The sequence below is a fragment of the Mustela erminea genome, chromosome 4, assembly GCF_009829155.1.
Source record: "Mustela erminea isolate mMusErm1 chromosome 4, mMusErm1.Pri, whole genome shotgun sequence".
Taxonomy (NCBI): Eukaryota; Metazoa; Chordata; class Mammalia; order Carnivora; family Mustelidae; genus Mustela; species Mustela erminea.
The window spans coordinates 60,212,943-60,236,614 of NC_045617.1; the positions used below are offsets into that span (position 1 = coordinate 60,212,943).

Sequence of the window (23,672 nt, forward strand, 5' to 3'; positions counted from 1 at the left end):
AAATTCTCATTTTTTCCCAATACACATCTAGTTTCCTAAGGTCAAGATTACCTTGGGTTCCCCTGAATACAAATATAATGGTTTCCCCAAAAGACTGTTTAAATAGTGACTCTCCAATATCACTTTAATTTCATAGACCTTAAGGGAAAAATTATTGTAACTAACTGTTTGGGTGTTGTTCAAGGACATAGTTGTTGCTTTTTTCCCCTTCCTAAATCAATTTATTCTTTAAAGAGAATTCCCTCAGCAGGTGATTGTACCTGAGATGAACGCCTGTTCAACTTGTGCTTCTTACCAAGTAAGGTATGGTGTGTAGGGAAGCCCTCAAATGCGTAAGATGCTCCTTTTCATTGAGACTTTGAGGAAATTTCAAAATAAATATAAAAGGCAAGATGTAGAATATAACATTTTTATGAATCAGAAGTTACAGCTCATGACTTCAAAGCTGTCACATTCTTCTGTTCCTCTCCAGAACACTTGGCAGATATGTGTTCATTCTCTGTCTTCTGGAGAAGAACATTTGAGAAGCATTGATTTATTCTATTTTCAAAGAAGTAATTCCCTTTTATGAAGTGTGTCTCCCAGTTTATTTAGACATTACTTTATATTATAACTTTTTTTTCTTGAGATACTGGAGTTTTGAATATGTCAATTCTATATCTTGAATAAGGAAGAAGTGGATTTAAGTATAGCTTTTCCACTATTGTTCATAGCTGTGCTTTTTTTTTTCTTTTTTTAAAAGATTTTATTTATTTATTTATTTATTGAGAGAGAGAGAGAGAGCACAATCAGGGAGAAGAGGAGAGGCAAAAGGAGAAGCTGACTCCCTGCTGACCGGGGAGCCTGGCAGGGCTTAATCCCAGGACCTTCAGATCATAACTTAAGCCAAAGGCAGACACTTAATGGACTGTGCCACCCAGATGCCCCCCTGTGCTTTTTCTTCTCACTGAGAACAGATTCAGAAGATGTAGTACCTTTTTCACCATCATTGTTTAGGACTCTGCCTCTTGTGTTGGTTTATCATCAGCTTTAATGTCCAGACGTGGGAAAAGTTGGTAGACCCACTTGCATGACTCGTCATAAGCATGGGCTGACACACTTACATTTACACTTTACACAGGACATCACATAAGTGCTTCAAAAATAGTCTATTTTTACTCAAGCAAACATTATGTCTAGGTATTAATATCTCCACCACTTCATAAAAAAAGAAATAGAAGTTTTGTCGTTTTAAGTAACTTGTCCATGGCAACATGGCCAGTGAGTTGATGAACCAGAATTTATCTGGTGACTGGACATCGAGGCCTGTATTTTTATTATTATTCATTTATTTTTTTCCTATGAGGAGATAATTATTTATTATATACCCATAAATATAAAATTACAGATGAATTTATGCAAATAAGCATGCACTTACTGCTTCAACTGAGGTTCAGAGAGTGGAAGACCTACTTTTAACAAGAGTTTCAAAGGCAGTATTGAAATATTACTGTTAGAGTTGGAGATTAAAGAAATATTCTCTGGGCAGATCAGAACAATGCTAAGGGACAGAAAAGAGGTTGTTGAAAGCCATGCTTACCTCTTGCTAACATTTCTAAATGATTTGATCTTTAGATGAGTTGCACACATCAGTCGGTTAATAACAGCAACAACAAAAAAAAACCTCTTCAATAATGATGGCTCTTTCCTATCATAAACCAAGATATCTTTAAAAGTAGAGCCTGATGACTAGTTACTCTTTGATAGAACAACTCAACATCATAACATTAACTTCTCCAAACACACACACACACACACACACACACACACATATTTTGGCATAAATTTCTAATATTTGAATATACAGTTCCCAGTCACTCTTTAGACAAATCAGTTAATTCTGTTATTATTGTACATTTTTGTGGACCACTCTTTCTATCAGGTCTGTCAGAACAGAGTATAATTTATTCTAGGTTTTCTAAAGAATTCATACTTAATGTCTTCCAGGATTACTGGTACTTCCTGACATTGAACTCTCTTGATTAAAATCCTTGTCATTATATTTTATGACAGGAATCAGGAAACTTTCTCTAAAGGGCCAAAAAATAAATAATTTAGGCTTTTTTGGGCTCTCCAGTTTTGGTCCTGACTAGTCAACTACTGGTACTGCATCATGAAAGCAGCCTCAAACAATGCATAAAAGAATATATAAATAAATGGCCTTGTTCTACTAAAACTTTATTGATAAAAACTAGTGGTGGGCCAGATTTGGCCCATAGGTCATACTTTGCTGACCTCTGCTCTATGATATAAAATCCTGAGGTAACATTGTTTAATACCTTGATAGAATTAGTGCCACTTTACTCCTGTGAAGGAAGGCATCTTCTCTAGGCAAATCTACTCCCAGTGTTCTTAATTCTTATAATGAAATGTCAACTATACTTGCATACAAAGTGAAGTATGAGAAACATTTAAACTACTAATAAAATATATGTTCATCACTAATTTTTCAAATAAACATAACATCTAGAATTTAAGGATCTTTTCATACAGAAGTGTGTTAAAACACATATGCAATCTATTTGATGTCAAAAAACGAGTGAGATTGAATGAGGTTAAGTATAGAATGAAGTTGAGGGAGAGAATATTTCTAGATAGAGTTTCAGTATATATGAACATCCTGGGGCAGGAGAAAACAATGATTTGGGGGGAACTATGAGAAGCCTTGAGTGGCTTCATACGAAGACCAAGGCAGAGAGTAATACGAGGCCAAGTCGAGAGGCAGGTGTGGCTCAGATGACAGAGCACCTGACAAGCACTGTGAAGGATTCTGGTCTTTAGCCACAGGGCAGTGGGGTCATACTGAGGGTGTTCAAACAGTGGTACAGAAGAATCAGATCTAAGGTTTTAAAAAGTTTGGAGCATGTTTAACTTGTCTACCTTTAGAGTCATCCCAATAGAAATGTCAGATGAAGTCTGGAATATAGAAGAAAAAACAAGATCTAAGTAATACAATTAGAAATCATCAGCAAGTCCGTGGTTAACTGAGGGTTGGCAGGGAGATGAGACAGAGTAGGGAGAGAGGGAGAAGAGCCCAGATCAGCAGTGTGAGGGATCCCACCTTTAATGGCTGGGGGAGGAAGATCCTATTGAGGGTTCCTGATTTTTTTTCAGACGATCTAAATAATTTACCAAGTATGTACTGAGTGCTTACAGCGTATTGGGACATGTCTAGGGCCTGGAGTTACAGCAGTGAAGGAAACACAGTCTTTGTCTTAATGGAGTGATAAAGCATCTGACAATAAATGGTGAACAAAATTCCGAACTAACTAGAACAGTAGACCTCTCGTCCTCTGCTCAGCGAGTGTTGCTTCTCAAGGCCATCAGAGTGCTCTCCTCCTCCTCCTGTTGGTTTTTCTTCCTGTGTGTTCTGTCAGAGATCCCATTCCCCAAACACTGCAGGAATTAGCCATCAGACATAATTGACCATGTCATCCTCCAAGTTCAGTGCACTGGGTGGGTGAGGGTGGCAGGTGGCCTCATGGGGAAGAGTTGAGATAGTGGTGCACAGTGGGGGTTACAGTTTCCATGATTCCTACGCATCCACAGTGTTAGGAGGCTAGAGAGAGAGGAAGACAGATCAGCACAGACAAAGGGAATTTCACTAAGAAAAGCAGGCTAGGTCAGGAGGTTTTGACATGTTGTTTCTACACAGATAGACCTTAAAACTACAGCAGACCAATCCCTTCTTATACACAGAGGTGCTGAAAGATGTGCTGGGTGAGGTGAGCAGAGAGCTGTCCATGTTTCCTGAGGAGCAGGGCTTTTCTTTTTCAAACTCTTCACCACAGGCCCTGGAGAAGCTAGGAGCTGTGTCCTCAGGGTGGGTCTCTTACTGTCCCTTTGAGGACTGCAGTCTGGTGGGCCTTGGGCAGCCTGACAGCTGAGCACATCCAGCTGCCTTTCCTCCTCAATGTCTGAGAAGGACGGATGCTGACGTTATGGGGGGGTGGATTTCTCAGCATGATGGGATTATGGGTGATCCTTGTTATTTATATATTTTTCTACATTTTCTTCAGAAAAAGCCTGTTATTTAAAAAAAAAAATCATCCAAAGCTTATTACTATATAAAAGAACAAAATGGTTAAGCTGCAGCAAATAGAGAAATTCCAATCCTGTATCTTAGAAGAACAAAAATTGTTCCTGAGACTGATGACCATGCAATGCTCTCATTGACCCAGGAAATATCTATGACAGCAAGTGACAAGAGTGCGGGTGTGTAATGGTAGTATTTAGACTTTGAAGTCACAGGGATATGATATAAATACCACCTCCTGTCCTTACTAGCTTCAGGGACTTGGAAACTTACTCAATCTCTTTGGTTTCAGAGTCCTTTGATGTAAAAAGGAACGAGCACACACCCTCCAGAACTACCATAAGATTGCACACACAGCACGCCCTTTGCCGAGGGCCTGTCACAGAAAACGTGCTTAATATGCAATTCATGTGATAGACATAGACACCGATTTCCTGCAGTCTTCTGATCCACGACATCTTGTGCTGAACCCTGAAAAGAGGGAGAGAGATTGATTTCACAAATAACTGATAACGTTTTAGAAAAGGCAGAGATCTCCCTGAATCTTGTGCACCCGGAGGAAGCGGAAACAGGAGGCGTCTGTCGTAGGCTAAATGGGGGGCGGGGCCTGTAGTATGAAGGGCGGGTCTTCTGACTCCTAGATCGGGGCTCTCTACATCACAGCGTTTTGTGACAAGGTGATACATTGATTTAGTGTTTTCAGAGAAGCAAGAATCCTTACAATTCTTTGAATTATTTTAGTTATTAATTTAAAGTACATTAGCATAATGAGAATAAAGGAAATTAGCACAATTATACTCTTAAGGATACTCTTAATAGAAGTTTTCTTTCAAATATGTATTTATTTAAATGTTTGCTTATTTTTTTAAAGATTTCATTTATTTTATTTGAGATAAAATTTTATTTGAGATTATTTTATTTGAGATATTTTATTTGAGAGAGAGAGAGCGAGAGAGAGCGTGAGAACATGCATGGGGAGAAGAGGCAGAGAGAGAGGGAGAGGAAGAGGGAGAAGGAGGCTCCCTACTGAGCAGGGAGCCCAAGGTAGGGCTCCATCCCAGGACCTGGGATCATGACCTGAGCCAAAGGCGGACCCTTAACTGACTGAGCCATCCAGGTGCCCATGTTTGGTTTTTTTTTTTAGTTTGGTTTTAATTTCTTCTCAAAGTTAAAGGAATCTACATGGGGAAATTATCAATAAGAAAATACAAATATAAATTAACTGGTATGCATGATTTGACTGTACAGAATAGATCCAAATATACTTGTGTGTGTGTGTGGTTTTTTTTTTTTTTTAACAGATTTTATTTATTTATTTAATTATTTGAGAGAGAGAGAGAGAGAGAGATCACAAGTAGGCAGAGAGGCAGGCAGAGAGAGAGAGGGGGACGCAGGCTCACTGCTCAATCCCAGGACCCTGGGATCATGACCTGAGTGGAAGGCAGAGGCTTTACCCCACTGAGCCACCCAGGCACTCCATATACTTGTGTTCTATATATATAATACAGTATGGACTCTAGGTTCATGTTTTCCATCATCTTTATTTAATGAAAGTGGCATGAGAATAATACAAAAGCTGTATTTTATTTCAGAACTAAATACTTGATCAAATCAATGAGAATAATCAATTAAGCTGGATGTCAGACCTTACATTAACAAAGAGTAAATTGAGCCCTGATATTGTCCCCCAGGTCTAATTTAATAAACTAGTTATTAGCTTTAGCCTCTCCTTTCACAGACGTTCATTTGTAAAGCATATGAAGAGTGAGCACTTAGGTCTCTTATCTTATTCTGTTGTTGGGTTCCAACTAAGTTTAAATAATAAAAAATCAGAACTAAAAAAATATGTTGTAGTAAACATTTTTATAAGTTTCAGTTACAGGACCCTATCCTACTTGATCGTGGTGTATGATCCTTTTAGTGTACTGGTGAATTAGGTTTACTAATATTTTGCTAAGTATTTTTGTGTCTGTGTTCATCAGAGATACTGCCTGGAATTTTCTTTTCTTATGGTGGCATCTTTATCTGGTTTTGGCAGTATGTTATTTTCTATGAGATAAATTAATTTCAAAAAAACCAGAGCTGCTTAGTCCAAACTGTTTGCATTACCAATGTGTATTTTCTCTCTTATGTTAATATTTACCATACAATACACAATAATTTAGGAAGTGTGTAGTTATATGAATATACCAATAAAATGCTAGTCTTAGTTGAGGATTGCTACTAGAGACATGAGATGTCTGTTAGGTATGAAAGTATGTAAGTGCTTTAATGAAAAAACTTGCTATGAAGCACAAGTTAAGTATTTATGGATTTTAAACCAAATTTTAGCACCATTTTACTTTTTTACATTTTAGAAAACTCTCTGAAAGACATTCTAAAAATCTTCTATGTAAAAATCTATGTTATTTAATACAACTTTATGTTCCTGAGGTCAGGATGACTATGCATCTTTAGTAATGAGAAATACTAGCTTTGAATTCCTGAGAATGCATTAGGGTTCATGAAGTATGGAAAGCAGATGTATTAACTAAATGAGACCTTGCACAGTGGAAAGTTGGCAACATTCTGGTTTTGGCATTCCGTTTTGTCCAAGGTCCAAATATCATCCTTTATTATATACTGTATGTACTTGACCTCAGCAAAACTAGCATGTCTGTCTTTAATTACTCAAAGGACCCAGTCCTAGGAAAGAAGGATTAGATTGTTTTATGCATATTTTTGAAAGTAAATTGATTGATAATTTAGAATTTTATAATGTTTGCCTTGGCAGTTTTATTTTTTTTAAATTTTCTTAAGATCCAAATGCACACATTTAGAAAGACTGCTTGTAATAAGAGAATGTGGACACGCCGAGAATGTGTTGCAAGTGCCCAACGGCAGACAGGTCACGCTGCTGTTGGCAAACTCATGTTAGTTACCTCATGATTGTGGTTTTCTATGAGGGAAGAAACATCTCTTTTGGAATTACAAAGAAAAAATTTTTTTTTATGATAGACTACAAAATAATAGATAAGAATGCATTGGTAAAATTATATCACGTACTTCCCTAGAACTTTACTGAACCCAAATATCATTACTAATTTTCATTAAACAGATACTTCAAAAGGTGCCATTTATATTTAACAAGTAGGTTAATGGAACTCCTTTGTAAATCATTTTTACATTAATGTGTTATAACAAATTAGGAATTGATCCCAAGAATTTCAATAAAGAATCATCAGAGACTCTACCACCACTGGGAATGCAAAATACATCTCCTTTGGCATAGGACTTCTTTGTTGGGTTTTCATTTTCCTACAACAATTCCCTAAATGATATTTTAGTAGCTGCTTGGCTCATTTGGAAGCTCATAAAGTAATAATGCCGATTAAAAGGATTAAAATCACTCCTCCCTTGGCTCTGATTCTTGCATGAATGAGTTGCATATATGAATGTAATCTAGATTTGGAAATGGTGGAAGCCAGAAAAAATAAGAACCCCTAAGAAAAGGGAGAGAAGAAATAAAGTTTGAATAAGAACTATAACTATGATTTTGTTACAAAATTTTTTTTAAAAAATTTTATTTATTTATTTGACAAACAGAGATCACAAGTAGGCAGAGAGGCAGGCAGAGAGAGAGAAGGAAGCAGGCTCCCCGCTGAGCAGAGAGCCCCACTCAGAGCTTGATCTCAGGACCCTGGGATCATGACCTGAGCCGAAGGCAGAGGCTTTAACCCACTGAGCCACCCAGGTGCCCCTTGCTACAAAATTTTTTACTGGAACATTTGGACAACTGTCAAAAAAATATACCATCTACCCCTAGGGGCCTCACCAGATACTGATTGGTGTCATTGTCAAAGTACCTAAGGTTTTCCTTTTAATGGTAGCAACAGACAGTGCTAGGCAGGAGTTTTAAACTTATTTTTGTGCATGAAGGCCTTTGGAGAAGTTTCTCAGAATGTTATTTTTAAATGTATAAAATAAACAGTGTACTAGTTTTCTATTGCTGCCAGAACAAATAGCCACAAACTTAGTTGGCTTTCACAGCACAAATATATCATCTTAAAGTTCTGAAGGTCAGAAGTCTGATAGAGGTCTCTGTGGGCTAAAATTAAGGTGTTGGCAGGACTGCACTTCTTTTTGAAGGATCTAAGGGAGAATCTGTGCTCCTTGTCTTAATGCAGTTTCTAAAGGCCACCCACATGCCTTGGCTGCTGGCTTCCTTTTCCATCTTCAAAATCTGTAAAGGCTAATCAAGTCCTTTGTTCATTCTCCTCTCTGACCACACTGGGAAAGGTTTTCTGCATTCAGGAATGCTTGTGGTTAGACTGAGCTCATCTGGAGAATCCAGAATAATATCCCCATCTCAAAGTCCTTTACCTTAATTACATCTGCGAAGTCCCTTTTGCCACTTACAGATTCTAGGGTTTGGGTGTGGGCCTCCTTAAAGGTCATTATTTTACCTAATTGGGTTATGAATGAAACAATCATGTGGAAATAAATAATAAAATTATATTAAAATCCAAATTTGCAATAAAATAATATGTTTTTCTTTATTAATACAATAATATCTAGAGAAGATCAAATAATGTCCATACCTGGAAAATAATGATAACCATCAATGACTTTCCAGTCTATCAGGAACAATCACAAAGGCTGTAATGAAGGAGGAAAACAATCCGTCGTGTTTTTATTGGTGACAGAGTCACAAGAAGTGTTAATCCTGCCATGGTTTGTGGTTTATATTCCTAATTGTAAGAAATGTTACATGTCAGCTAGAGATTAAAAAAATAAAGATGTATTTTTTTTCCTCTCCTCCACAACCCCAGATCGTCTTTCAGGTTGAAAAGCTCTGTGCTAAAGAGATGTCAAGAAATGATAACCCTGATGGGGCGCCTGGGTGGCTCCGTGGGTTGGGCCTCTCTTTTTGGCTCAGGTCATGATCTCAGGGTCTTGGGATCCAGCTAGGTATCGTGCTTTCTGCTCAGCAGGAAGCCTGCCTCCCCACCTCTCTCTGCCTACTTGTGATCTCTCTCTCTCTCTCAAATAAATAAATAAAATGATTGGGGGGAGGGGAAGAAAAGAAATGATAACCCTGATGTTATTCTGACATGGGCGGGGAGAACACAGCCCGTCCCATGGCCACAAGAATTATCCAGGACAGTGAGCCTGAAAGAAGACCACGGCAGGTAAGGGGGAGTTTTGATAATATCAGAAAAATCCTATCCTCTTCAAGCTCTGCTTTGTCCACAAAGCCTTCTTGGACTCTTGGAGCTGCTCTTGGTCACTCTCTCAACTCCGTTCTCCATAGCACATTTCCATTGTTTCCAGACACAGGCAGAGCCTGCACCTCCTTCTTGTCTCTCTCGTTTTTTGGGCACCTTGTTCTGCATTGCCCTGGGATGCTCGACGTCTTTTCACATATATGCTCTGCCTCACTCTGAATCTCTGCAAGGAAAAGGGATATACATCTGCGTTCTTTCCAGACAGCAATAAGGGCTTTTTAGGGTAATAGCGAGTGAATATTTACAATGCGATTGACCAACTATCCAATGAATAATCCTCACTGAATTTACATGTGTGTTGTGGAGAAGGCATGCAAATGTCAAGAATTAGCAGAGAGTCTTTTTGATCTAGCTTTTAGACCAAGATATATTTTACAAAAAGATCCTTGGTCTGAGAAATGGAGTTTTCCTTCTTTTCTTTTTGCTTTTTCTGTTCCACTGATTAGCCAGCTTTGTGATCCTGAGCAAGTAACTGCATCTCTCCCGGGCCTCAAGCCCAACCTCTGCTTAGAGGATGGGATTAGATCATTTCTAAGGGCCCTTCCATCTTGAAGAGTTCGTGAATCAGAGTGTATGTCACATTACTAAAGTTTTTAACACTTCATTAGGACTGAATTCAAGTTTCCAGGATTATTCAGTTTTCCCAAGCAGTTTAAGAATTTAAATGTCTAAGGACTGAGACTTTCCTGAAAAAGTAAATTGTGACTCTATCAAACACACTCCTTATAAGATTTATTCCTCCTTGTCAAAAGTCTCATTTGACATGACATGCTCTATCTCCAGTCCTACTCAGACTCTTTCATACCCAGATGAAAGAGGGATTAATTGGTGAAGTCTTCAGAAACCTTTTTATGAGAGCACACTGTGAATTTTCTCCACAAATTTCTTACAAAAACTTAAGCATCCTGATAACTTACCATAAGCTCTTGTGGAAGAGTTTTGGTGACGGTAACCACCAATGAGTCTCCGAGCTGGACTTCAGGGATATTTCCTGTGAATTACTGAGATTGAGTTAACCCCTTAGTTCCGTCTTCTAAAGCTCTTAACTATGAAATAGGTAGGGAGGATTTCAGTTTTTTTTTTTTTTTAAAGTTTTTTTTTTTTTTTTTTTTTTTTATTAATTTGACAGAAAGAAATCACAAGTAGACGGAGAGGCAGACAGAGAGAGAGAGAGAGGGAAGCAGGCTCTCTGCTGAGCAGAGAGCCCGATGCGGGACTCAATCCCAGGACTCTGAGATCATGACCTGAGCCGAAGGCAGTGGCTTAACCCACTGAGCCACCCAGGCGCCCCTTCTAAAGCTCTTAAAGCAGCCACTCCCTGACCTGCTTCCAATTTCCTTGCCACCTCACTCTCCCTCGGCCCTGTTCTGTCCTGTCTGTTCCATATCACTCTCGTCCTTATGAGGAACCGACCCCTCCCTGTGATCTCAGGTCTCTCTCTGACAGACATAAGGCCTAGAGCAGGGGATGAAGATCATGGAGAGGACTGGGCCTTCTACGAAGATGGGATCTACAAGTAGATGCACTTTCAGCTTGAGAAAGAATAAAAATACTTTATTTAGAAGGCTTTAGAATTTACTTAGGATTTATATAGAAGGAAAGGATTTAGACTGGAATCTATTCCATCTTTAAGAGATTGCTGTCTATCTCATTGGAATGATGTGACTGTACTCACTTATGTGGCTATACTGTTAGCCAGTTTCTCCTCATGGCTATTTCGCTGTAATTGAAAAAAGTTATCATGCCCTTTCCCACTACTTTGTTTTTCTTTTTATGTTTCCCCTTTACCTTAATTACCCACTCCATTTTATTGGAATAAGGTACAACTCAAATGTCACCATCCCAGGGAAATTCCTGCTCCAGCTTCCCCAGTTTGGGGGAGGAAAAAATTGTTAAGTTTCAGTAGCAGTTCATGAATATTTTCATTCTGGCACTTAAAACCATGCCTCCAGTTATGTTTACTCATGCACATCTGTGCCTACATAGATTTTAAGCTCCTGAGCAGCGGAAACGTCTAACAAAACTTTGTGCCCTCAGGTTATAATAATAGAAAATAAGTTATCTTATAATTTTGCTTTTTTGCTCCACATAATTCTAAAGAGTATTTTCAAAAGAATTACTAGTATCTGATACATATACATAAATGTATATGTGTATATATATATATATATTATTTTATACACAAACACATATTTAGCAGGATTGTTTATGTTATTCTAAGCAATACTGGGATTTTTCCCAAAAATGATACCAATACTTAATAAATTAATCTGACAGTTTTTATTATAGTGACTTGGAATACATTTTTCCCCAAGATGCAGTTACTATAGCAAAAGCTCTGAGACTAATTCATTTTGAAAATACTTAGGATATCAGGAGATGTTCATAAGCAGTATCTCAAGACAATGTTAAAAAAAGAATCAATAAGTATATACTCAAAATAAATATACTCATTTAAAAATAAAGACACCTATTTTAATTCATCATCAAAAAAGGCAGACATGTTTGCAGTCTTCACACAGGTAGAAATAAAACCTCCAATCGTGAGGAAAACAGGGTCAGCAGATCATTCTCATATCATCCTATGAAGAAGTCACTCTAAAAAAAGGAGAAAGGAAACTACTGCCAAAAAAAAAAAAAAAAAAAAAGGATTCATTTTATTTAGGGTCATAAGGACAAATTTAAAGGGTTTAGGATACCAGGCATATTTTCTTACTGTTCTGTCAACTATTGAGATGGGTATTAAAATCTCTGATTATGATTGTAGACTTCTCCTTGCAATTATATTAGTTTTTGCTTCATGTATTTTGAAGTTCTTTTGTTAGGTACATAAACCCTCAGGGTTGTAATGTTCTGTTGATTAATTGACCACTTTATCACTTTAAAATGACTCTCTTTATCCATGGGAGTATACTTTGTTCTGAAATCTTGTCAGATTTTCTCTCCCTGGTAATCTTCACACTAGCAGAAGAAAATACCCCACATAAAGGAACAGTAATTATTTTGCCGTCTGGGTCCTTGGCTTCACCTTTATTCAAAGAGATATATTTACTGAATTCATGACATATTAGCATAAGATGTTCAGGGGATGTTTATTTATTAAATGGATGTCAGGATTTGAGTTTTGAAAACATAATGTAATGAGGCATCTAGTTCAAATAAGGAGTCATTCAAGGACTATAGACCTCAAATTGTATCAAAGGATTATTCAGAGACTTGAAGAATCTGAGATCTTCAAATGATGTTGACATCCAGCCCTGCCCACTCCTGTTATTTGTGGGAAAACTAACCCTCACAATCACAACGATGTAAAGCAATCGGCTTGAGCATATTAATCTCTCCAAGAGTATGGATGGATCAAGAACATATAACATACACCTACAGAAAACTTGTATGTCGTTACTAGGATGTTATTAGTGGATACTATAGGAATGTTCTGAGCACATCTGACCCACTGTTATCTTCACAATTTCAACAGATAAAGAACCCTGCATTTGAATTAGGAGTCAAGACTTTCTGGGTGGTGTGTATGGACTCTATACATTATCCAGTATTCTGATGTTGTAGAATGAGGTTTTTTTTTTTTTTTTTTTTTTAAAGATAACAATGATAAACAGATAATTTCAGAATCTTTTGAGGCAATTCTCATCTCACACTATAATATTAGAGAACAGTTTTCTGCACAATAATTAACATTTATTTGATGATTTCAGTATAATTTTTTCAGTCCTCACCCAGTCATCTATTAATTTTACTGGTTAGAGATACTTAGTCTACATCAGGCATCACCTAGAATACTAAGGATTTACAAATCTAAATAGCTCTCACCATTAAGGAGGTTAGCATCTTAATGAAGAGAGATTTGTATAAGTAAAGCTTAACTTACACGATGTATGAAGAGGATTTTTGCCAGGTTACAGTTAGAGGGGTTTCATTAGTTTTGGACAGAAAGTATAAAGCGTGGTGCAGCAGACACATCTAAATATCCTTCTTCCTTCTTCCGGGACTCTGACTCTCCCCCAGAGCACAACACAAGTCTCACAACCGAGGGCCCAAGAAGACCAAAACAATTCTATGGGTTACCACCAACGAAGCAAGCAATCAATACGGTCAAGGGCATATTTGAGGGGATTGAAGCCTTCGTAGAGATACAGATACAGATCATTTCTTAAAGCACAAATTGAGCCATAGATTTTAGGAGGAAATTGAGAATTGAAGTCATACTTTCCATCACTTTCAAAACGATAACGTCAATTCTTTGGCCCGATCCTCAGTGCTTTTATCCTCTTGCCTCCTGTCTTAGTCAGCTTGGGCTGCCATCACAAAATACCACAGATGGTTTCAGTGATGGAAATTTATTTCCTCACATTTCTGGAGGCTAGACGTCTGGGATCAAGGTGCCGCCAGGACTGGCTTCTCATGAGTCCTCTCTTTTCTGGCTTGTAGATGGCTGCCGTCTTGCTGTGGCCTCACATGACCTCTTTGTGTGCTTGGAGAAAATAGAGACTGGGAGGAAGGAGAGCAAAGAGAGAGACAGGTATCTTCATTGTCTCTTCCCTTTCTCACAAGGAGACCAGTGCTATGGAACTCAGGCCGCATTGCTCACTTCATCTAACTTACCTCCTGAAAGGCCCCATTTCCAAATACAGTCACATTGGGGGTTGGGCTTTAACTTAGGAAGTTCGGCAGGACACAATTCAGTGCTTAACCCCTTTCCACCTTTGTGATCTCACATTTACAACTCCCATTCCTCATAGGCTTTCTACCACAGGAACACTAAATTCTTCAAATTCCCCTGATTTCTTACATTCTTTCCCCTTCATGCTGCTGTTGTGCATGCTTTGTTTTTGCTCACTTCTCCCTGTGTCTCTGCCTGGTAAACCTACAGTTCAAACTCTTCTTCAGGGCCTTCCCTGATCCTTCCCAGGAAGAACTACTGTGTCTTGTATATAACCTCCAATAATACCACATTATCATGTTAAGTTTTACTTGACCGTGGATGCTTAATACGTATTATTTTTGAACATATGAATGATGCTAATATTTTTACAAGATCTCTTAATATTGCTGAACCACAAAGCTAGTTCTCCAGAAAGTTAGAAGTAATTGTTATACAGTCACCTCTTTCCCCCTCCAAATTCAAGGGATTTCTGGAAGGACAGGCACTCTTGCCTCAGATTTTCAGATAGAAGTTTGAGGAAGTAACTAATTAGAAAGATTACTGACTTTATATTGATGTTCATATCCCTATCTGATTTCCTGATGGGTCTAATGTATTTTTAAAATAAAAATACTTGAGATAAACCTTGTATACTTAGAGTCAAAATAGTAGTATTATTTAAAATAAAAGGAAAAATGGGAAGCTTGGGTCTCCCTAGTGATGTGGGACACCCTCTCCAAGATAATATATTTATCCTTTGCATTCAACTCCTGCTTATTTTCTCCCTGGACTCAGTCCATATACTGCCAGGCCATCAGCTCCAGACTGTGTGTTCCTGTTCTTTATTCACTGCCTCACACCTGCAGTTAATTGTAACACATTGCCTTGATAACTGAAAAATCTAGCTGATACACCTCCCACTAATAACAGGGATTGTGACCTTGACTGAGATCCATGACCTTGGTAATATGGAGTTCACTTAGAACATCTCACTATACTCACAATTTAACTGGTGATTTACCTACATGGATGATAACGCATTGTCTGAAACAGGTAGCCTGAGCTTAGAAACTTTCAGTTATTAGCTGTATGGCTTCAGGCACAGTTAGTATCTGGCTCAGTTTCCTGACCTATAAAACAGGGACAACGATAGGACCCACCTCTCAGGATCACGGGCAGGATTAAATGAATTAACACATGTAAAAATACTGAGTATAGTGCCTAGTCCTTAGTGGGCACCAGCCAGGTAAGCATATCTCCACATGAGGGATGTCTTAAAATTTTGTCATCTTTTTTAAGAAACTTTCTACTGGTGAAAGTTTACTTATGGCCCAAAGTAGATGATCTGATCCAATTGCTCTGATACATAACGTGAGAGAAGTTAAAAAATAATGGGGATGGGTAGGGGAAGTTGTGGAGATAACCGGAACTCTTCAACCCCTAGTCAGTTCCTGTTCTTTCAGAGTTGAAGATTATTTATAACAATGCTGCTATTAGGGTGTAAATTCCTTTAAAAGAACAGCATATAATCTAATTTTAAGGCATACACAGTAACCTCACATTTCTAGAAGTACAAGTTATGTAAATATAGAGAGATCAATTCATATGAACACCCTAGGCTGTTAACTTTCAAGAACTGTAACTGGAGTCTTTTTCTGGGTATAATCTTGAAGCCTGCATACATCCTTGATCATGGGATCCCTAACCATGGGATTGGTCCTTGGCTTCTAGCTCCAGCTCAGTGGTGATTTGGTGAGATGTCTGTGACAATCAAGTGCAGACAGAACTTTATCTTATTTTTTCTTCCCCCTCCATCTGCACTGGCAAAACAATGTTATCAAACAGCTTTACTCAGGATAGTCACAAGAACCTGGGAACATTGTACTTCAGCGTAAATGTTAGCAGCGTTCAGCAACAATCTATCTCTACTGCAATTAACCACCACTCATTCTTTTCAGGCGTTCAGGTTGAAGACCTGGGAGTCAATCTTCATTCTTCCTATGCTCATACCTCATATCCAGTTTATTGGAAATACCATGTCTCTACTTAAAACATAGCCAGAAACCAAGAACATCCCGTTACCTCCACTGCCACCTCTGGTCTAAGCCATCATACTTCACCTTCATTATTGCAATCCTCTTTTAACAGGTCTCCCAGCTTCCACTCTTACCCGCCTTATGGCCTAGTCTCTGCACTGTAGCCAGTATGATCCTTTTAATGATTTCCCCTCCCAGATTCTCATTCTTTGTGATTTGGGTAGGGCTAAAATTACTTAAACTTCAGGGACCGCCAGATTACCTAAAGTGTCTCTTAACTCAGAATGCCAGACCCCACCCTTATAGTTTCTTCTGATTGGGTAGGACTGGGGCAAGAGCCTAAGATTTGCATTTCTAACAATTACCCTTTGAAAAACCACTGGTTGAATATATGATACACTTTTTATTAAGTTTCTGTTTCCTTTCCATAAGAATATAAACTCTACGAGGAAGGAATTTTTTTTTTTTATTTCCTGCTTATTTCTCATGCAAAGACAATACCAGGTATAGTAGCTGCTCGTTAAATATATGCTGAATGACTAAATAAAAATTTCTTATCCTAGTTTTACATCAAAAAATTTCTAACTGTATCTTGCCAGATTTCATATGAAGAAATACAAAGCTAAAAATATTTATATAGTTTAATTCCCTTAGGCAAGAAAGCACTGTAAAGCAATTGGACATAGAGACAACTGGGATTTCCTGATATTTGGGAAATAAATTAATAATTGACATTATTATCTCAACATTACAGTTAATAACAATAAACATTTGTGGTCTGCTATCAGCTGTTGAACACTTCACCTAAAGCATCTCACAGCAAATTGTGAGGAAGCTAGCGATGTTGCTTCCATTTTATAGATAAGTGCTGTTACACCACAGCCCACTTATCAGTGCACTCCAGGGCTTCCACTTTATCTTTTTCCCCCCCAGTGTGCTCTCCCAATTGGGAGCAACCAAGTAGGGTGTGAAATGGGAGGGGACAGTTTTCTTTCAAGTGTCCAGGCATGTGAAGATCTGAATTAAAATTTGCTGTATTTATTTACCTCTTCTAACACTAAAGACCATCCTAGACTCTCTCCTACTACAATAGAAGTGTAGAGGAATGCATCAGAGCACTAGCGTTCTAGATGCAAATATTGAACTCTACAGATGTTACAGGAATTTAGTTGTGAAAAATATGGAAGACATTTTTCAGAAAGATATGAACACATTTTTCAGCCCCACATGGTTTGTGGGGCTTGAATTTGCACTATCTTAGAATAGTTTATTCTTTCTGAATGTTCATTCTATCAAACCCTATGCAGTAGCATTACATTTAGGCAAAGAAAATTGAAAGACAAATGATTATGAGTTAATGATTCACTTTCTTTCAAAGAGACTGTTAGAACAGGGGTCAGCAAACATTTTCTTAAAAGGCCAGATACTAAGTATTTTAGACTTGGAGTCCATCGAATTCTGCAGGTAGGGAAAGCAAACACAGATTAAACATAAATAATGGGTATGGTTTTGTTTCAGTAAAACTTTATTTACACAACAGGAGTCTGCCCACTGACTATACAGAGTTTGTGGACCCCTATGTTAAATTACTCCAATTTTAATGGGATAAGCGAAATGGATGAGATAAATTTCAGGTAAATTTGGCAAATTTACCTCTTTCCTTTTAAAAACTTTTTTTTTTTTACTATAGAAATATCCATATTCCCATACTAACATAATGACTTAAAAAAATGACAAACTCTAGCATGCAAATTAAAACACATTTGGCTCTGTAATAAGCTGAACAACTTAAAGAATCCTCGTATTTATTTTTTACACAGCACAAATGCAGGTGACACACAGTTAGTCCATATTTTCCCACAAAACTTATAAAATTAACAACTTAGAGTCTAAATTCTTATAACCTTCTGCATCGCTCCTAGCTATACACTGTATGGAATCCATTCCACAGCAGCAGAGGAGAACCTTAACTTTAAGCACCAAGCTTCCAGGCATTACTACAAATGTCGTCTTTTCATTCCCTAGTACATGCAGTCCAACTGCCTATGAATAAATACCAATTCACTTTAGTTTCAATGGAGAAAGGAAAACAGCTGGGAAGCCAACATTATTCTTAAGTCTAAAAGTGATTCCACCTCTTTACCTTCTATTTTTTTCCATAAAAATTTTAACTTTTAATGTAGTTATATTAAAAATGAACATAAATTTAATTCTGAACATAATCCCTTTCAGATTCCTCTAACAGTTTAGGATGTTCATAAATCCAGAGGAAAACAAAAACATGATCTCTAATCTAGTATAATCTGGTAATTTTTATTTAAACTTAAATTTAGAATTTTATAGCAAAGAAATACAGTCTGTGTGTTCAAATTATGGTTTAAAAAATCCTTAATTTATGAATATTAAGATAAAATGCGAACCCCAATACATTTCATAGAAGTGTGTGTTTGTTTTCTGAAGCAGGATTCAATGGGCATTTTTAGATTTTGCTCACATCAGCCCTATACACCCGAAGATTACTGGATCCACTAAATGGACAATGAAAACTGGTTGAGGCTGCTGCTGAATGCTTCAACAGGAATCTGATACACAGACACAGATTTCATTGTTATAGTCAATGCAACTGAAGTCTTCCTTAAAACTGTGCTCCTGATGGGCTGAAGATAGAGTAATGGACTGTTAGTTCTTTAAGCCAAAAATGCATGGATCTACTGTACAAAGGCTTCATTCTCTGCCTGTAGTTAGCAACTTGAGGGCCTTCTGTAGATTCTGCACAGCAGTGCTGACATCTTCATATTGCAAAGCACTGCCAGCATATTTGCAGTATTTCTGGGCTCTAGCAAAGTCCTCTGGAGTTAGACGGATATCCCCTAGAAGAAACAGAGAGTCATTAAGATATTTGTAGGAATCTAAAAAGTATCCTGTTAGGTTAGCTAAATGCTTACATTTAAAATTATAGAAAATATTTAAGGTTATATAAAAACATGAAGATTTTTTTCAACCCTAGGTGTAAATATTTAACTAAGTACTTTCATGCTTTTCACTTTTTTCCTTATTAACATAAACCATACATATGCCAATACTAGTAACTTTTTTGAAAAGATTTTTAATCTGGAAGTCAAACTAGAAGCCTTTCTATTTTGATAAATTAATAGCAAAAAAATTATAATCTGTGCAAAAAATGACAGTAGCATTGGTGTTTATACTAGAATAGTTAAGCCTCTCTTTTCACACACAGACTAAACCATCTGACCCTCATCTGAGCTAGAATATAAATATAATTCTCCGTGAAAAAAAAAGAAAGAACATTTTTTAAAAATTATGTAAGTCATTTAGCTTTTTCAGCATGAAAATATTTTTTGTGCCCCCCATATAAAAATCTCTACAGTTTAATTGTCATTAATATAAAATTAAACACATGAACAACCTTTATAAATTATGTCCAAAATTTATTCTCAGCAAGTTTTCCAGTTACACATATGATTAATATGGGTAGACCCTGACTAAATAATCTGGGTAAAACCAAAAAAACAACTTCACTTAATCTAAAGTTTGAATATATATTTCTAAAGATGAAGTTAAAAACTGACTTTGTGTCCTGACTTTTGAAATACTATTTTCTTCAGAATTCTTTATAAGGATATTAAGAACTGATCAGAAGGCTGGGACACAGAATATAATAAACAAACAATATATTTCAAATTCTATTTATATACATACATACATATATGTATGTATGTATATTTTTAAATACTTTATTTATCTGACAGATCACAAGTAGGCAGAGAGGCAGGCAGAGAGACAGGAGGAAGGAGGCTCCCCGCTGAGCAGAGCACCCGATGCGGGGCTGGATCTCACCACCCTGAGACCCTGAGCTGAAGACAAAGGCTCAGATAATATATTTTATATATTATTTTATATTTATTTTTAAAATACTATTTTTAAAAGATTATTTTAAAATATTTAAAAATATATTTATAATATATTTTAATTCAGTTTTAAACATGTACTTCTAAACAGACTATCTTTGTTTAGTTGCTTTTAATTTTGCTATTACCTAGGAAAGGATTTCAAAGTAGGTAGTGTCTCCAGATATCTAGACTCTAAATTCTGATCCAAATCATTATTTTCTAAAATTTTCAAGAGTTCTGAAACAATGCATCCTAAAGTTTCTAGGCCAATGCCAGGTACCTATAAGTACTGAGTAACTTTAATGAATGAAAATAAAAATGCTGTTTGTACATTATTTCCTATATTTTATTTATTTATTTATTTTTATTTCCTATATTTTACAACAGAGTTCATACAGAATTAAACATAAATGAAATTTTAGATTTTAAGATGATACACATAGATCTACATTACAGTAATTAGCCCAGTGTGTTACTTAAAAAGTCTTCAAAAAGTTGTTATTATTAAAGATCATAATGGTTGGTTTTTACTGTTGTGAACTAAGAGATTATATATTCCAACTTTGACAGACCTTGTTTCAATTTTCCTGCATTTCAGTTTGCTTAAAAAGCAAGAAATACAAATCAATAAACTAATAAAATGCAATCATTGCAATCACCACATTGCATCACCACTGCAATGCAATCACCACAAATCTTTTAGTATTTTAGTGTCTTGGCATTTGTTACCCATTAAACCTAAAAAACAATTATCCTGTTGTTGTTCTGTTGAAAATTTAGTCAGGACACTTTAGGTTTATTTATTTTTTTTTAATTGAAAATACCTACTAGATTCTTCAACAGTTTTTCCAAATACATTAAGCAAGGTTCTAGTCATGTAAAGCTATACACCCTATCTAGGTGAGGGAGACACCGTTGATAATTGAGTTTACCCCACTACTCATTTTGTGCTTTAAAAGCCTGTCTTATCATCTCAGGGCAATCTTTAAAGATATACATACAGAATTTATTGGACCTGCTAGAAGAAAGCCCCATGGTTAGAACTCTTATTTTTATAGCATTAGCCGTAGCAATGTTTTGCTGACATACCACTCATTTATTAATGAGATGTATGTAGTGGAAAGAACTCCATTACTATCTTAGTTTTTATAAACCAAACTTAACCACCAATGATAAAATTATTTTAAAACACAAATACTGCACTTATCATGAAATAACAATTTCAATATTCAAAAAAAGTGAATGAAAATATTTTAACAGAAAAATATCATTACAGATATGTAATACATATAGCTTATAAACATGTATGAAATTACATAACTATCATATAAAATATAACTAGATAATAACCAACTTATAGACTCAGATACAAAATATAAGTTATAGATTTAAATAGAGATGCTAGACTTATTAATTAAAAATATAAAGAACTTAAAAAGCCATGTCAAATAGTTGTGTTTGCTATTCTGTAACACTTCAGGTTTCCCTTAATTTAACAAATATCATCTAATCGGGTACCTGGGTGGCTCAGTTGGTTAAGTAACTGCCTTCCGCTCAGGTCATGATCCCAGAGTCCCGGGATCCAGTCCCACATTGGGCTTCCAGCTCTATGGGGAGTCTGCTTCTCCCTCTGACCTTCTCCCCTCTCATGCTCTCTCTTACTCTCTCTCAAATAAATAAATAAAATCTTAAAGAAAAAAAAAACAAACCCCAAACCAAATATCATCTAAGAGTCATTAATAGTAAGACATGTGATTAAAATTTTAAATTAAATTGGGTGCCTGGGTGGCTCAGTGGGTTAAGCCGCTGCCTTCGGCTCAGGTCATGATCTCAGGGTCCTGGGATCGAGTCCCGCATCGGGCTCTCTGCTCAGCAGTGAGCCTGCTTCCCTCTCTCTCTCTCTCTGCCTGCCTCTCCATCTACTTGTGATCTCTCTCTGTCAAATAAATAAAAAATCTTTAAAAAAAAATAATAATAAAAAAAAAAATAAATAAATAAATAAAAAAAAGATTTAAAATTTTAAATTAAATAAAAAAGAAAATCTGCTTAATTATGATTCTTTTAATTTAGCATTTGAAAACTAGATAGGGGCGCCTGGGTGGCTCAGTGGGTTAAAGCCTCTGCCTTGGGCTCAGGTCATGATCCCAGGATCCTGGGATCGAGCCCCGCATTGGGCTCTCTGCTCGGCAAGGAGCCTGCTTCCCTCTCTCTTGTCTGTCTCTCTGCCTACTGGTGATCTCTGTCTGTCAAATAAATAAAATCTTTGAAAACTAGATAAATGGAAAATACATAAAAGGAGAAGAGAACAACTGTTCAATTTCAGTATATACAAAATAGTAAACACTGCTTAGTGCACCCAAATAAAAGCTGTTTTTTTGTATTATTAAAACTTACTAAAGGCCATATCAGACAGACCAGAGAGCACACAGTGGACCTAACAGGTGTCTGAAGGATTAAAAAGGTTGTCTAAAAGAATCTCTTTTTTGAACTCTAAGCTCAGTACAGTTGCAGATGGCTTCAGAGAAGACTCCTCATCACAGGGCTGCTTTTCTCCTCCACAGGGCAGGACAAGAAGGCAGAAGACAGCTAGAGCTGTTAGTCAAGTTCCCATTCACAGCAGAAAGAGCCTGGGTCAGCACTGGATCAAAGATAACCTTTTGGGTTTTAAGAGAAATCCCTGCACATTCAGTAGGCATAAGCATCCATTTCTAAGACTGATTTACCTAATGTCATGATAGATCACAGAATACTTAATTTTAAAAATTCCAAAATGGGTCTTTTGAGATTCCTACTTACCTAGGTAATTTTAAAAATTCATGTCAGGAACCTTGGATATCTGATCCTAGTGTACTCTACTGTCCTCTGACTTGAATGCAAAGCATGGGCAGAATCATTGGGGAATCACCTGATATGCAGTAAATCTTAGAGGTAAAGATAAAGCTCAGTACAGAACCCTTATATCCAGGCATTACCAAGATATGTTCCTTAGAAATGGCAACACTAGAATGATTAGAGGTAGAATTTGATTAGGTCAGGCACTGTGCTAAATACTTTTCAGATATCCCATTTAATTCTCAAAAAAATTCATGAGGTAAGTGGTTATTCATACTGTAATACTATATAGAGAGATGTAAGTTAAAAAAGGAAATGTTCTTCAAGTAATTTGATTTTCTTTTCCACAGTAAGCCACAAATTCACTACAGAAATGTTTAACATATTAATACTAACACACATACACTATGGGTATTAATGGTGATAAGTACTAAGCACTAAAAAGAAAAATGTAACAGGAAAAGGATTCAGGGAGTATTTATTAGAGGTGGTGGTAAAGAGACAGTGATGGTTATAACTATTAGTTCTAATCTGAGTATTATTTAGAATTTTTCAATGTACTTAAGCTCATACATCCATGCAGGAAGATAATTTTAGTATTTTTTTCCTAAATAGGGTCATACTATACATAATGTTCTGCAACCTGTTTTGTTTTTGTTTTTAACTTAATATGCTTAGGAGATCTTTTCATGTCAGGTACTATATGTGTGTGTGTGTGTGTGTGTGTGTGTGTGTGTGTATCTTTTAATATCTACTCAGCATTCCATATGATGAATGAACCATAATATTCCAATAAGCACTTAAAAGATTATTTTCCACTATTACGATGATGTTGAAATAAAAGATCCTTGTAAATTTTGTGACCATGTCTGAATATTTTCTTAAGACGGT

At 36.6% G+C, this 23,672-nt stretch overlaps 1 protein-coding gene across 1 annotated transcript in view; it reads right to left on the minus strand.

The window, feature by feature from the left end:
* Positions 1-17,533: 17,533 nt before the first annotated feature.
* Positions 17,534-23,672, minus strand: part of VTA1 (vesicle trafficking 1) — a 62,891-nt gene continuing 56,752 nt past the window's right edge. The window contains exon 8 of the mRNA XM_032339359.1: positions 17,534-18,908. Within this exon, the coding sequence (XP_032195250.1) occupies positions 18,763-18,908 (146 nt within the window). The 3' untranslated portion in view covers positions 17,534-18,762. The remainder of the gene's footprint in view (positions 18,909-23,672) is intronic.